The sequence below is a fragment of the Prionailurus bengalensis genome, chromosome B2 (assembly GCF_016509475.1).
Source record: "Prionailurus bengalensis isolate Pbe53 chromosome B2, Fcat_Pben_1.1_paternal_pri, whole genome shotgun sequence".
Taxonomy (NCBI): Eukaryota; Metazoa; Chordata; class Mammalia; order Carnivora; family Felidae; genus Prionailurus; species Prionailurus bengalensis.
In genome coordinates this window covers 4,288,954-4,303,318 of record NC_057349.1, presented here as the reverse complement: position 1 = coordinate 4,303,318, position 14,365 = coordinate 4,288,954, and the positions used below count along the sequence as shown (strand labels likewise).

At 42.1% G+C, this 14,365-nt stretch overlaps 1 protein-coding gene across 1 annotated transcript in view; it reads left to right on the top strand.

The window, feature by feature from the left end:
• Window positions 1-11,798: 11,798 nt before the first annotated feature.
• The window catches only part of SCGN (secretagogin, EF-hand calcium binding protein), a 36,195-nt gene continuing 33,628 nt past the window's right edge, over window positions 11,799-14,365 (top strand). Inside the window, exons 1-2 of the mRNA XM_043590663.1 lie at window positions 11,799-12,052; window positions 13,020-13,090. Coding sequence (XP_043446598.1) covers window positions 11,971-12,052; window positions 13,020-13,090 — 153 coding nt within the window. The 5' untranslated portion in view covers window positions 11,799-11,970. The remainder of the gene's footprint in view (window positions 12,053-13,019; window positions 13,091-14,365) is intronic.

Below are 14,365 nucleotides of genomic sequence, written 5' to 3'. Positions count from 1 at the left end.
ACACATGCTATTAAATTGCAAGAATTCATGTTTCTGCCGAGAATTCATCAGTGAGTACGTCCCACACTCCATGTGTATTTCTCTCGGGTACTCCTCCTCGAGCTCCTGCTTCCCGGGTCCCGAACTTCACGTTACCTGCTTCGGTTTGGGGCCGACCCCCCGTCTCTAGCCACTATCCCAGGCTGCCCTTGGAAGTCTTGCTCAGTCCCTGGCATTTGGTGGGTGGTCAACAAATATTTATAGAGTGGAGCCAAGTCCACTTCTAGAATGACTTCTTAAATAGCTGTATTGTGGTCTAATCAACTAAAAGTCACCTACCTCAAGTGTAGACCTTGATGACATTTATTACATGTATGTGGTGGCAAGGCACTGCCACAATCCTGGTCTTTAACACTCTGTCACCCTTAAAATGGCCCTCATGACTGTTTCTTTCCTTTGCCCTTTGGAGCTGTCACTAAACCAAAGCAATCTCTTTAAATCCTAACGTTTACTATAGCGTCTGTGAGAGGCTTGCCACATTTGAATGTTCAATAAATATCAGAAGATAATGCTAAAGAAGGCCCTGTTTATATTTCCAGCGAGAAATTTCACTTTGAGTTTATAAAAAGATGCAGAGATTCTAAGTCAGAGTTGAATGCATGCGTCAGGGTTCATTAGCAATGCTTCAAATTATAGACCACTGATGTTTCTTGTACAACTAACCATCAATTAGCTATGCTAATGAGAAAAGGAGGAAATGACTTCAAGGAAAAAGTGAAATCAGCAGGGATAAAAAAGAACAACGCACGCAAACCTTAGTCTCAGCCACCAGTTAAAACTTACCAGAGCGACTTATAAGTATGAATTCTAAGAAGTTTTTTCCTTTTTCATATTGTCCTTCAGCGGAGCCATATCCAAATCATAAAATGACCAAAATATATAATAGACAAAGGGATAGTCAGTGGGCCTAATTTAATTCCTAGGGGAGCTTTAAAAATATTATCAGTGCGGGGGCGCCTGGGTGGTTCAGTTGGTTAAGCGTCCAACTTCAGCTCAGGTCATGATCTTGTGGTTCATGGGTTCCAGCCCCACATTGGGCTCTGTGCTGACAGCTGAGAGGCTGGAGCCTGCTTCAGATTCTGTGTCTCCTTCTCTCTCTGCCCCTCCTCTGCTTGTTCTCTCTCTCTCTCCAATACAAACATTAAAAAAATTTTTTTTTTAATTTTGGATACAGTGTCAAAATCAGTCAGGAAGAGTAATCTGTGTGAACTCACCAACTTGGTGACTGATCTTGTTTTCTGATAAATAGTGGAAAAAGGGAAAATAAGACAAATGCCAGAAGTAATAAGGTCTAATGTAAGGTTGTTGTTAAATAATTATGGTAAGTCTCTATGATGGGCTTTGCTGCATACACAGAAATCTTGATTTTGAAGCCTGATCTATCCCTCCCTCCTTCTCTCTCTCTCTCTCTCTCTCTCACACACACACACACACACACACAGTGCTCAGAACATAAGGGCAAGTTACAAAAGCATGCATATAGGATGACCCAATTCTGTAATGTAAAATACATTGTTCTACTGTCCTATGTTCTACACATAGGAAAAATTAGAAGGATATTCACTAATGATGTGAATGATGTTTATCTCTGGAATGGGGAAGAGGGAGACTCATGGGTGGTTTTCATTTTGCTATTTATAATTCTATTTTAAAACTTTCTACAGTAAGCATAATAATGCAAACTATTACAATTGTTAAAGTTTTTTAATCTTTAAGGATTTTTACACCTAAAGGAAGGAGGAAAGAAATACAGCTACAAAGACTGCTAGTCTCAGAACTGGAGAACCAAATGGAACTCTATAGAAACAATTTCCAGGAGCCTGGCATGTGGCACTCGGTGAGAATTGTAATTTCCAAATGACAACTTTTCATTTTCTGTCATGAATGCTAGGTAGATAATATTCACATAACTTGCATTCTCTCAAACAGAGGTTTCCTTGGATGGGGGTGGGGGGGGGTGTGGAAACCATCCTAACCCTTGACAAAGAAGAGAGCCATTGAGAAAGTATTTGAGAATACTGGATCAGAGAAAACCGCCTGAAGACTAGCAGAACGGACTCTCCGGAGCCGAGTGTAGACAAGAGGCCCACGGAAGAGGGTAGGAAGGGTGGAGAGGCCGTGCGCACTACACGGACTGGTAGGAGGGAGCCAGGGCAGTGGAGGGGCAGCCGCCTGGCAAGGTGGAATCCCCGAGTCTGGCTTGCAAAAGTGGAGGGGCCTGGCGGAGTGTGTTCTGACAGCCAGTGTGACTTAACATCTGGAATGTTAAAAGTCAACAGCTCTGCTCGGAGAGCGGGGAGGGCAAGAGGACAACAGGAGGGAGAGTTGTTGAGCCACAGAGGACAGAGCTCAGCTCAGCGGGGAACAAAGGTGCTCACCAGCGCCATCTCCCTCGCCCATCCCCCAGCCAAAATCCCAAAGGGAACCAGTTCCCGCCAGGGAACTTGCTTGCACCGGGAAAACACCCAACGCTGTGCTTCTGTGAATCCATCCCTCCAATGGGTCTGCCTGTCTCCCTCCCAGTGCTGCAGGGCCCCTCCCACAGGGGACCACCTATGGCAAAGCGAGCTGAGCCTACCCCTCCCACCCCTGTGCACCTTGCAGATCCACCCCAGCTAAAACGCCAGATCCCATCAAAGCAGCACCACAAGCCTGGCAGTGTGCAAGTAGCCCAGACAGAGACCACACCACTCCACAGTGAGTCCTGCCCCTGGGAGAGGGGAAGAGGAGGTACACACCAGTCTGACTGTGGCCCCAGCGGTGGGCTGGAGACAGACATTGGGTCTGACTGTGGCCCCGCCCACCAACACAAGTTACTCCGGACAGCACAGGGTAAGTGCTGGGCCACTCCAGGGACTATCCAAAATGACGAAACGGAAGAATTCTCCTCAAAAGAAACTCCAGGAAGTAGCGACAGCTAGAGAATTGATCAAAAACTAAGTAACATAACGGAACAAGAATTTAGAATAATAGGCATAAAATTAATCACTGGGCTTGAAAAAAGTATAGAGGACAGCAGAGAATCTATTACTACAGAGATCAAGGGACTGAGAAACAGGAGGACCTAAAAAATGCTGTAAATGAGGTGCAAAATAAAATGGAGGTGGCCATAGCACAGACTGAAGAGGCAGAGGCAAGAATAGGTGAATTAGAAGATAAAATTATGGAAAAAGAGGAAGCTGAGAAAAAGATAAAAAAAATCCAGGAGTATGAGGGGAGAATTAGAGAACTAAGCGATGCAATCAAACAGAACAATAACCTTATCATAGGAATTCCAGAAGAAGAAGAGAGAGAGAAAGGGGCTGGCCGAAGGTGTACTTGAACAAATCATAGCTGAGAACTTCCCTGATCTGGGGAAGGAAACAAACACTGAAATCCAGGAGGCATAGAAAATTCCCTTCAGATGTAACTTGCATTGATCTTCTGCACAACATATCATAGTGAAACTGGCGAAATACAAAGATAAAGAGAGAATTCTGAAAGTAGCTAGGGGTAAACAGTCCCTAACATACAAAGGTAGACACATAAGGGTAGTAGCAGACCTATCTACTGAAAGTTGGCAGGCTAGAAAGGCATGGCAAGAAATTTTCAATGTGATGAACAAAAAAAACCATGTAGCCAAGAATCCTTTATCCAGCAAGTCTGTCATTCAGAATAGAAGGAGAGATAAAGGTTTTCCCAAACAAACAAAAACTGAAGGAATTCATCACCACTAAACCATCCCTACAAGAGATCCTAAGGGGACTCTGTGAGTGAAATGTTGCAAGGACCACAAAGTACCAGAGACATCACTACAAGCATGAAACCTACAGACATCACAATGACTCTAAACCCATATCTTTCAATAACACTGAATGTAAATGGACTAAATGCTCCAACCAAAAGACATAGGGTATCAGAATGGATAAAAAAAAACAAGACCCATCTATTTGCTGTCTACAAGAGACTCATTTTAGACCTGAGAACACCTTCAGATTGAAAGTGAGGGGAGGGAGAACTATCTATCATGCTACTGGAAGTCAAAAGAAAGCTGGAGTAGCCATACTTATATCAGACAAACTAGACTTTAAATTAAAGGCTGTAACAAGGGATGAAGAAGGGCATTATATAATCATTACAGGGTCTATCCATCAGGAAGAGCTAACAATTATAAATGTCTGTGTGTAGAATATGAGAGCCCCCAAATACATAAAACGATTAATCACAAACATAAGCAACCTTGATAAGAATTTGGTAATTGCAGGGGACTTTAATACTCCACTTACAACAATGAATAGATCATCTAGACACAAGATCAATAAAGAAACAAGGGTCCTGAATGATACATTGGATCAGATGGACCTGACAGATATATTTAGAACTCTGCATCCCAAAGCAACAGAATATACTTTCTTCTCGAGTGCACATGGAACATTCTCTAAGATAGATCACATACTGGGTCACAAAACAGCCCTTTATAAGTAAAAGAATTGAGATCACACCATACACACTTTCAGACCACAATGCTATGAAGCTTGAAATCAACCACAGGAAAAGTCTGGAAAACCTCCAAAAGCATGGAGGTTAAAGCACACCCTACTAAAGAATGAATGGGTCAACCAGGCAATTGGAGAAGAAATTTAAAAATATATGCAAATGAAAATGAAAATACAATCCAAACGCTTTGGGATGCAGCAAAGGCAGTCCTAAGAGGAAAATACATTGCGATACAGGCCTATCTCCAGAAACAAGAAAAATGCCAAATTCAAAATCTAACAGCACACCTAAAGGGAATAGAAGCAGAACAGCAAAAACACCCCAAACCCAGAAGAAGAAGAGAAATAATAAAGATCAGAGCAGAAATAAACAATATAGAATCTAAAAAAACTGTAGAGCAGATCAATGAAACCAAGAGTTGGTTTTTTGAAAAAATAAAATTGACAAACCTCTAGCCAGCCTTCTCAAAAAGAAAAGGGAGAGGACCCAAATAGATAAAACCATAAATGTAAAATGGAATCATTACAACCAATCCCTCAGAAATACAAACAATTATCAGGGAATACTATGAAAAATTATATGCCAACAAACTGGACAACCTGGAAGAAATGGACAAATTCCTAAGCACCCACACGCTTCCAAAACCCAAACAGGAAGAAATAGAAAATTTGAACAGACCCATAACCAGCTAAGAAATTGAATCAGTTATCAAAAATCTCCCAACAAATAAGAGTCCAGGACCAGATGGCTTCCCTGGGGAATTGTACCAGACATTTATTTTTTATTTTTTATTTTTTATTTTTATTTTTTGAAAATATTTTTATTTTTATTTTTTTATATATGAAATTTATTGTCAAATTGGTTTCCATACAACACCCAGTGCTCATCCCAAAAGGTGCCCTCCTCAATACCCATCACCCACCCTCTCCTCCCTCCCACCCCCCATCAACCCTCAGTTTGTTCTCAGTTTTTAACAGTCTCTTATGCTTTGGCTCTCTCCCCCTCTAACCTCTTTTTTTTTTTCCTTCCCCTCCTCCATGGGTTCCTGTTCAGTTTCTCAGGATCCACATAAGAGTGAAAACATATGGTATCTGTCTTTCTCTGTGTGGCTTATTTCACTTAGCATCACACTCTCCAGTTCCATCCACGTTGCTACAAAAGGCCATATTTCATTTTTTCTCATTGCCACGTAGTACTCCATTGTGTATATAAACCATAATTTCTTTATCCATTCATCAGTTGATGGACATTTAGGCTTTTTCCATATTTTGGCTATTGTTGAGAGTGCTGCTATGAACATTGGGGTACAAGTGCCCCTATGCATCAGTACTCCTGTATCCCTTGGATAAATTCCTAGCAGTGCTATTGCTGGGTCATAGGGTAGGTCTATTTTTAATTTTCTGAGGAACCTCCACACTGCTTTCCAGAGCGGCTGCACCAATTTGCATTCCCACCAACAGTGCAAGAGGGTTCCCGTTTCTCCACATCCTCTCCAGCATCTATAATCTCCTGATTTGTTCATTTTGGCCACTCTGACTGGCGTGAGGTGATACCTGAGTGTGGTTTTGATTTGTATTTCCCTGATAAGGAGCGACGCTGAACATCTTTTCATGTGCCTGTTGGCCATCCGGATGTCTTCTTTAGAGAAGTGTCTATTCATGTTTTCTGCCCATTTCTTCACTGGGTTATTTGTTTTTCGGGTGTGGAGTTTGGTGAGCTCTTTATAGATTTTGGATACTAGCCCTTTGTCCGATATGTCATTTGCAAGTATCTTTTCCCATTCCGTTGGTTGCCATTTAGTTTTGTTGGTTGTTTCCTTTGCTGTGCAGAAGCTTTTTATCTTCATAAGGTCTCAGTAATTCACTTTTGCTTTTAATTCCCTTGCCTTTGGGGATGTGTCGAGTAAGAGATTGCTACGGCTGAGGTCAGAGAGGTCTTTTCCTGCTTTCTCCTCTAAGGTTTTGATGGTTTCCTGTCTCACATTCAGGTCCTTCATCCATTTTGAGTTTATTTTTGTGAATGGTGTGAGAAAGTGGTCTAGTTTCAACCTTCTGCATGTTGCTGTCCAGTTCTCCCAGCACCATTTGTTAAAGAGACTGTCTTTTTTCCATTGGATGTTCTTTCCTGCTTTGTCAAAGATGAGTTGGCCATACATTTGTGGGTCTAGTTCTGGGGTTTCTATTCTATTCCATTGGTCTATGTGTCTGTTTTTGTGCCAGTACCAGACATTTAAAGCAGAGTTCATACCTATCCTTCTCAAGCTGTTCCAAAAAATAGAAAGGGAAGGAAAACTTCCAGACTCATTCTATGAAGCAGCATTACTTTGATTCCCAAACCAGACAGAGACCCAGCAAAAAAAGAGAACTACAGGCCAATATGATGAATATGGATGCAAAAATTCTCAACAAGATACTACCAAATCGAATTCAACAGCATATAAAAAGAATTATTCACCATGATCAAGTGGGATTCATTCCTGGGCTGCAGGGCTGGTTCAATACTTGCAAAATCAATCAATGTGATACATCATGTTAATAAAAAAATGATAAGAACCATATGATCCTGTCAATTGATGCAGAAAAAGCATTTGACAAAATTCAGCATCCTTTCTTAATAAAAACCCTCAAGAAAGTCAGGATAGAAGGAATATAGTTAAACACCATAAAAGCCATTTATGAAAATCCCACAGCTAATATCATCCTTAATGGGGAAAAACTGAGAGCTTTCCCCCTGAGATCAGGAACACGATAGGGATGTCCACTCTCACTGCTGTTATTTAACAGTGTTGGAAGTGCTAGCATCAGCAATCAGACAACAGAAGGAAACCAAAGGCATCAAAATTGGCAAAGATGAAGTCAAGTTTTCACTTTTTGCAGATGACATGATATTATACATGGAAAACCTGATAGACTCCACCAAAAGTCTGCTAGAACTGATACATGAATTCAGCAAGGTTGCAGGATGCAAAATTAATGTACAGAAATCAGTTGCATTCTTATACACTAATACTGAAGCAACAGAAAGACAAATAAAGAAACTGATCCCATTCACAATTGCATTAAGAATCATAAAATACCTGGGAATAAATCTAACCAAAGATGTAAAAGATCTGTATGCTGAAAACTATAGAAAGCTTATGAAGGAAATTGAAGAAGATATAAAGAAATGGAAAAACATTCTATGCTCATGGATTGGAAGAATAAATGTTGTTAAAATGTCAATACTACCCAAAGCTATCTACACATTCAATGCAATCCCAATCAAAACCGCACCAGCATTCTTCTTGAAGCTAGAGCAAGCAATCCTAAAATTCATATGGAACCACAAAAGGCCCCGATTAGCCAAAGTAATTTTGAAGAAGAAGACCAAAGTGGGAGGCATCACAATCGAAGACTTTAGCCTCTATTACAAAGCTATAATCATCAAGACAGCATGGTATTGGCACAAAAACAGACACATAGACCAATGGAATAGAACAGAGACTCCAGAATTGTATCCACAAAAGTATGGCCAACTAATCTTTGACAAAGCAGGAAAGAATATCCAATGGAAAAAAGACAGTCTCTTTAACAAATGGTGCTGGGAGAACTGGACAGCAACATGCAGAAGAATGAGACTAGACCACTCTCTTTTACCATTCACAAAAATAAACTCAAAATGGATGAAGGACCTGAATGTGAGACAGGAAACCATCAAAACCCTAGAGGAGAAAGCAGGAAAAAAACCTCTCTGACCTCAGCCGCAGCAATTTCTCACTTGACACATCTCCAAAGGCAAGGGAATTAAAAGCAAAAATGAACTATTGGAACCTCATGAAGATAAAAAGCTTCTGCACTGCAAAGGAAACAATCAACAAAACTAAAAGGCAACTGATGGAATGGGAGAAGATATTTGCAAATGACATATAAGACAAAGGGCTAGTATCCAAAATCTACAAAGAACTCACCAAACTCCACACCCAAAAAACAAATAATCCAGTGAAGAAACGGGCAGAAAACATGAATAGACACTTCTCTAAAGAAGACATCCGGATGGCCAACAGGCACATGAAAAATGCTCAAAATCGCTCCTCATCAGGGAAATACAAACCAAAACCACACACAGATACCACCTCACACCAGCCAGAGTGGCTAAAATGAACAAATCAGGAGACTATAAATGCTTGAGAGGATGTGGAGGAACAGGAACCCTCTTGCACTGTTGGTGGGAATGCGGACTGGCACAGCCACTCTGGAAAACAGTGTGAAGGTTCCTCAAAAAATTAAAAACAGATCTATCCTATGACCCAGCAATAGCACTGCTAGGAATTTATCCAAGGGATACAAGAGTGCTGATGTATAGGGGCACTTGTACCCCAATGTTTATAGCAGCACTTTCAATAATAGCCAAATTATGGAAAAAGCCTAAATGTCCATCAACTGATGAATGGATAAAGAAATTATGGTTTATATACACAATGGAATATACTACTTGGCAATGAGAAAGAATGAATATGGCCTTTTGTAGCAACGTGGATAGAACTGGAGAGTGTTATGCTAAGTGAAATAAGTCATGCAGAGAAAGACAGATACCATATGTTTTCACTCTTATGTGGATCCTGAGAAACTGAACAGGAACCCATGGAGGAGGGGAAGGAAAAAAAAAGGTTAGAGAAGGAGGGAACCAAAACATAAGAGACTGTTAAAAACTGAGAACAAACTGAGGGTTGATGGGGGGTGGGAGGGCGGGGAGGGTAGGTGATGGGTATTGAGGAGGGCACCTGTTGGGATGAGCACTGGGTGTTGTATGGAAACCAATTTGACAATAAATTTCATATTTAAAAAAATAAAGAAAGAAAATACTGGGTCAGCAGACATCACCTATAAGACTGTCTCGCCTCAGAGGTTCCCCCACCTGGAGATGGAGGAAGAGATCTGTGGTGGAAAAACCAAGGGTGATTTACCTGAGACCCTCACTGTCCAAGCAGAAAACTCAGAGTAAAGCAAATACAAAGTAGCTAGAATTGACCCAAAATAAGTTATAACCCGAAATAAAATAACTTATGGATTAATGTAGCCTCTTTCACAGAGATTTTAATTTAAATTGTGTGAAACACTGATAATTTAAAAATATTTTTTTAATGTTTATTTTTGAGAGAGAGAGAGCACACAAAAAGGGGAGAGGCAGAGTGAGAGGAAGACACAGAATCTGAAGCCTGCTCCAGGCTCTGAGCTGTCGGCACAGAACCTGACGCAGGACTTGAACTCATGAACTGTGAGATCATGACCTGAGCTGAAGTCGGACGCTTAACCGAGTGAGCCACCCAGGTGTCTGGACACTGTATTCATAACTACCCAGGGCAACTGATGATAACTACTGAGCCCTTGCCCTCTCTTCCTGCTACATTCTCCGATATTTGTGCCGAACACTTTCCCCAGAAGTGATGATATTGCTTTTCCTCTTTTAACCTAAGCCACATTACTAAAAAATCCTGTCATTTATTTCAGCATCGTCTAAATGTGTATGTATGGAGTTTTATCATTTTAGTATCTAACTGCATTGAGTGTTTACTGTGGTAAGAAATTTATATGTATTCATTTTTTCATTTTACCTTTAGGACAACAAGGCAAATGCTTCAACTTTCCTCATTTTACAAGGAAAGAAAGTGAGGTTTCTTTTGGGTAACTTGCCCAATATCACAGCTAGTAAGAGGCCAAGCTGGACCCTAAACCCAGAGTGTTTGCTTCTAAACTATTTTTTTCATTATTATTAACTAACATCCACATTTGTTCAAATTTTCTTAGTTTTTGCTTAATGTCCTTTTTTTTTTCTGTCCCAGGATCGTATCCAGGATACAATATTGTGGTTAGTTATGATCTCTTCTTAGGCTCCTCTTGGCTGTGACAGTTTCTTATTTCCCTTTTTCTCCAAACCATTTTCTTTATTTATTTTTTAAAGTTTATTTATTTTGAGAGAGAGAGAGAGCATGTGAACAGGGGAGGAGCAGAGAAAGAACGAATCCCAAGCAGGCTTTGCACTGTCAGCACAGAGGCCAACTTGGGGCTCCATGACCCGTGAGATCATGACCTGAGCCAAAACCAAGAGCCAGACGTTTAACCAACCGAGCCACCCAGGTGTCTCCCCCAACCATTAAAAAAAATAATAAGATAGTCACCTCTTAGTCTCTAATAAGACCATAGCAGTTATAATATATTGTATATTCCTATGAGCGACTTTGACCCTCACAGCAACACCCCAAAGCAGATATTATAATCCTCATTTTATAGAGGAACAAACAGCGTCTCAGAGAGATGAAAAGTAACAGCCCAGGTCACAAGGCCAACAAGTGATGGAGGTGGAATCCTAACTCAGTACTGTCCATCCAGGAGCGTCATGTTCTTTTTCCTATGGTAGTTTAGATGGCTTACATATATGTGCTTTTAAAAACTGAACTTGAGTGCTAATATCAGGGTGAGTTGTCATAACTCTTGTCTAACTCTCTTAATACCCGAGCTCCTTTCCTCAACAAATGGTTCAAAGCCCGTGGTCGGAAGCCATCAGCGCCTGTCAGTTCACTACGTCACAAAGCAACCAGTCAGGTTTTGAACAGTTCTGATCCTTAGAGCTCTGTGTTCCTCCAAATGATTTGTCATTTGGTTTTACTGAGAGACGTAGGAGCTGAACATAATCATCTGTCTTCTACCTAAAACCTCTGCAGATGGCCACCGTGCCTTCCCTGACTCTCTTTCCTGGCAGAGCATGGCATGGTTTAGACTTCCCCAACATCCTCATATCCTGCTTTAAACCATGGTTCCTTGCAGAATCTCCATTTAGTAGCAAGTCTTTATAGTGCGTTCTAGCACAACATTGAGCGTGCCCTAAACACTCTGGCATCAACCTTGCTGTTGTCAGTCTCCTTGCTTTCTGGTAATTTCATACACCATCACCCCTCTGCACCTCATCCCCACCCTCCCCACACACTATGTTCCTAAGTTACCAGGTCCAAAGAGTCTTAACACAGACACCTCTTCCAACACTTTAATTTCGGGAGCTCTCTCTGGAAAACCCTTCGAAGCACAAGTTTGGAGGCTAAGTCAAATGTATGGGGATTGTTTTCTTTGAGTTTGGCAAATAAATTAAAGGCAAAGGCAGTTAGCTCTGCACGCCCCAGGACAGCGCCCTTCTCTCCTGTCCCCCAGCGGAGGCAGACAAGGGCCCTCTTAGGGTGCATGGAACTACGCGCGGGGCGGGGCGGGGACCAGCGCGCCAGCAGTGGGGCGGGCTCCACAGTCGGGGCTTAGGGACTGTAGCGACACGAAGGCGCCACCGGCCTCGTCGCCAACCGCCCTCGCAACCGCCCGGAAGACAGGTATTCAAAGCAAACCGGAGAGCACCCGCTCAGGCGCGGGAGTCAGGAAGGAGCGGCTATCACCCGGCGTTCCTTGGCGGCAGGTGCCCAAGCCTCGCGTCAGCACCATGGACAGCGCCCGCGAACAGCTTCAGGGACGCTTGGACGCCGCGGGCTTCTGGCAGGTCTGGCAGCGCTTTGACGGAGATGGTGAGTCGAGCAAGCCATCTGCACACGCAGGTGTAGACGTGGCTCCAGCCCCTCTGAAAGGACCCAGAGTTTCCCCTTCCCGTACATTTTTCCTCGCAGGGGAAGTTGTCTTCCAGCATTTTTCAAGCCTCACAGATGTTAGATATACTGGAATTACAGATCTGGATGTCTGTGTAAGTTCTGGACTCGGCCCCTTCCCAACCTTGTGTGTGTGTGTGTGTGTGTGTGTGAAGTTCAGGGTGGAGGGAAGGACTCGGTCCCCTTCCCAATCTGTGTGTGTGTGTGTGTGTGTGTGTGTGTGTCTGAAGTTCAAGTTTGCCCCCCTTCTCAGTCTCTGTGTGTGTATATCTAAAATGATATGTCATGTATAATGACAAAGATCATTACATGTATTTGAGGCTTGAGACTGACATGCAGCTCTCTGAAGTCCGCCCTCCCTTATTGTGCTCTTCAAAGGGAGGATGAATTTTACCAACTTCCAAAAAGACACTACCCACACCCACCCCGCAAAAGAACTACCTGAAAAGAAAATGGAACTCTTTAATGTGTGCTTTATCTTTATTAATAATTCAAACAACCCTAAAGAAAATGCCTAACATGTGTTTTGACTCTGCAAACTAAGATTTGATAATTACATCTGTTAAATTTTTCCAAGCTTCCAAATCCTTGGGTTGGACTTTTCTTCTAAAACTCATGTTTATCTGTGGATTCAAATGTATTTAATAGCTCTTCTTTTCGAAATATTCCTACAAACCCAGCACAGAGCATTAGCTCCTGAATGTGTGTTTACTTTTCAAATCCATGACTTCTAGACGTCAGATATTGGCACTTAGTTGTTGGAACAGTAAAGAACGTATCCATGGGGATTTTACAGAGTGTGAGATTAAAGACAATTTAGATAAATCCTAAATGTCACGTGGTATTTTGTGGAAGTGACTACCATTTGTGCATCTCTTGTTGCATTTAGAGAAAGGATACATAGAAGAGAAGGAGCTTGATGCTTTCTTTCACCACGTCTTGACGAAACTGGGTACTGATGTAAGTACTTGTGCCACTAAGCATTAATTTATGTGCCTTTAGCAACATGCAAGGAGCATCCAAGTCTCATGTCGATTTGCGCCCATTAATCCCATCTGACCTCTTTTCTTCTTTGCCTGCGTGTGATTTTCTCCATCTCCTAGCAACACGGAGGAATTGAGGCAGGTTTTATAAAAGGTGCAACTGGAGCATTGGGTGTGCTGGTCACTGACTTTCAGTGTGACATCTGTCATCCACTCAGAGACCTTAACTATAAATTCAAACACCTCTGTTTTGAACGTTTCCTTGGTTATGTCTCTGCTAATGGATTTCAACTTGGAGATAAGGCAGCTCACTTTGTTCAAAAAGGTGGAAGAGAGGTTAAGGGCTTTGAGGTTCTGTGTGTTTAGTGCATTTGATACTCCTTTGATAGCAAACCGTAAACAACCACTTAAAATCACTTTCCCTTGTTCATTTTAACAGAAATGATTTTTCTTATAGAAAAATCTTTTCATATAGGTATAGATTTCTTAGGGAATAACAAACCAGAAAATAATCAATATGCCCAGAGCCCAGGTATAATAAATATAAACCAATCTATCGAGTCCATCATTTACCCTGATGGTAAATCTGGCCTTGAGAGATGGAGATTAACTTTTAAAGATCCCTCTACTAAAGCAGAGGAAAAACTCACACCGAGCCACACCAGCCTAGGCGGGGGAGAGCCCAGTAAAACTCCATCAGGAGATGCCCAGTAAGAGGAATAGCATGGAGACAGGAGCATTTAAAATGAATTGTGAAGCTCACTTATGCTCAGATATAACTGTTTACATGGAAGAATAAAGTGCCTTGCGCTTTCATGGAGGAGCCCAATGAGGGGAACAGACTCCCTGTACATCAAGAAGGGCTTGGGGAGGAGGGTGCGTAGGGGTTGGGGGGGGGGTGGGCAGCAGCTCAGAACAAAAGAGGCTGCCATCTGCCTCCAACAGCCACACAGACCTTGTCTCTGTCTCTTTGAATATATGGACTTGTCTCTGCCTCTCCTATTCTTTCTTTTTGTGTGCATCTGTCTCATTTTTCTGCCCATTTCTGTTTCTTATTCTGATACCTGGCCCCCGTCTTCCATCATCTCTTGACTTTCTCTCTGGCCTCTCTGTCTCTCTTCTCTATGTCCTACATGTCTCTCCATGTCTCACCGTCTCTCCTGCCTCCTTGTGTCCCTTCTACCTTCAGTCTGTTTCTCAAAGCTCTCTTGTCCCTCCTCTCCCTTTCTTTTCCTTTCCCTTTCTTATCGGT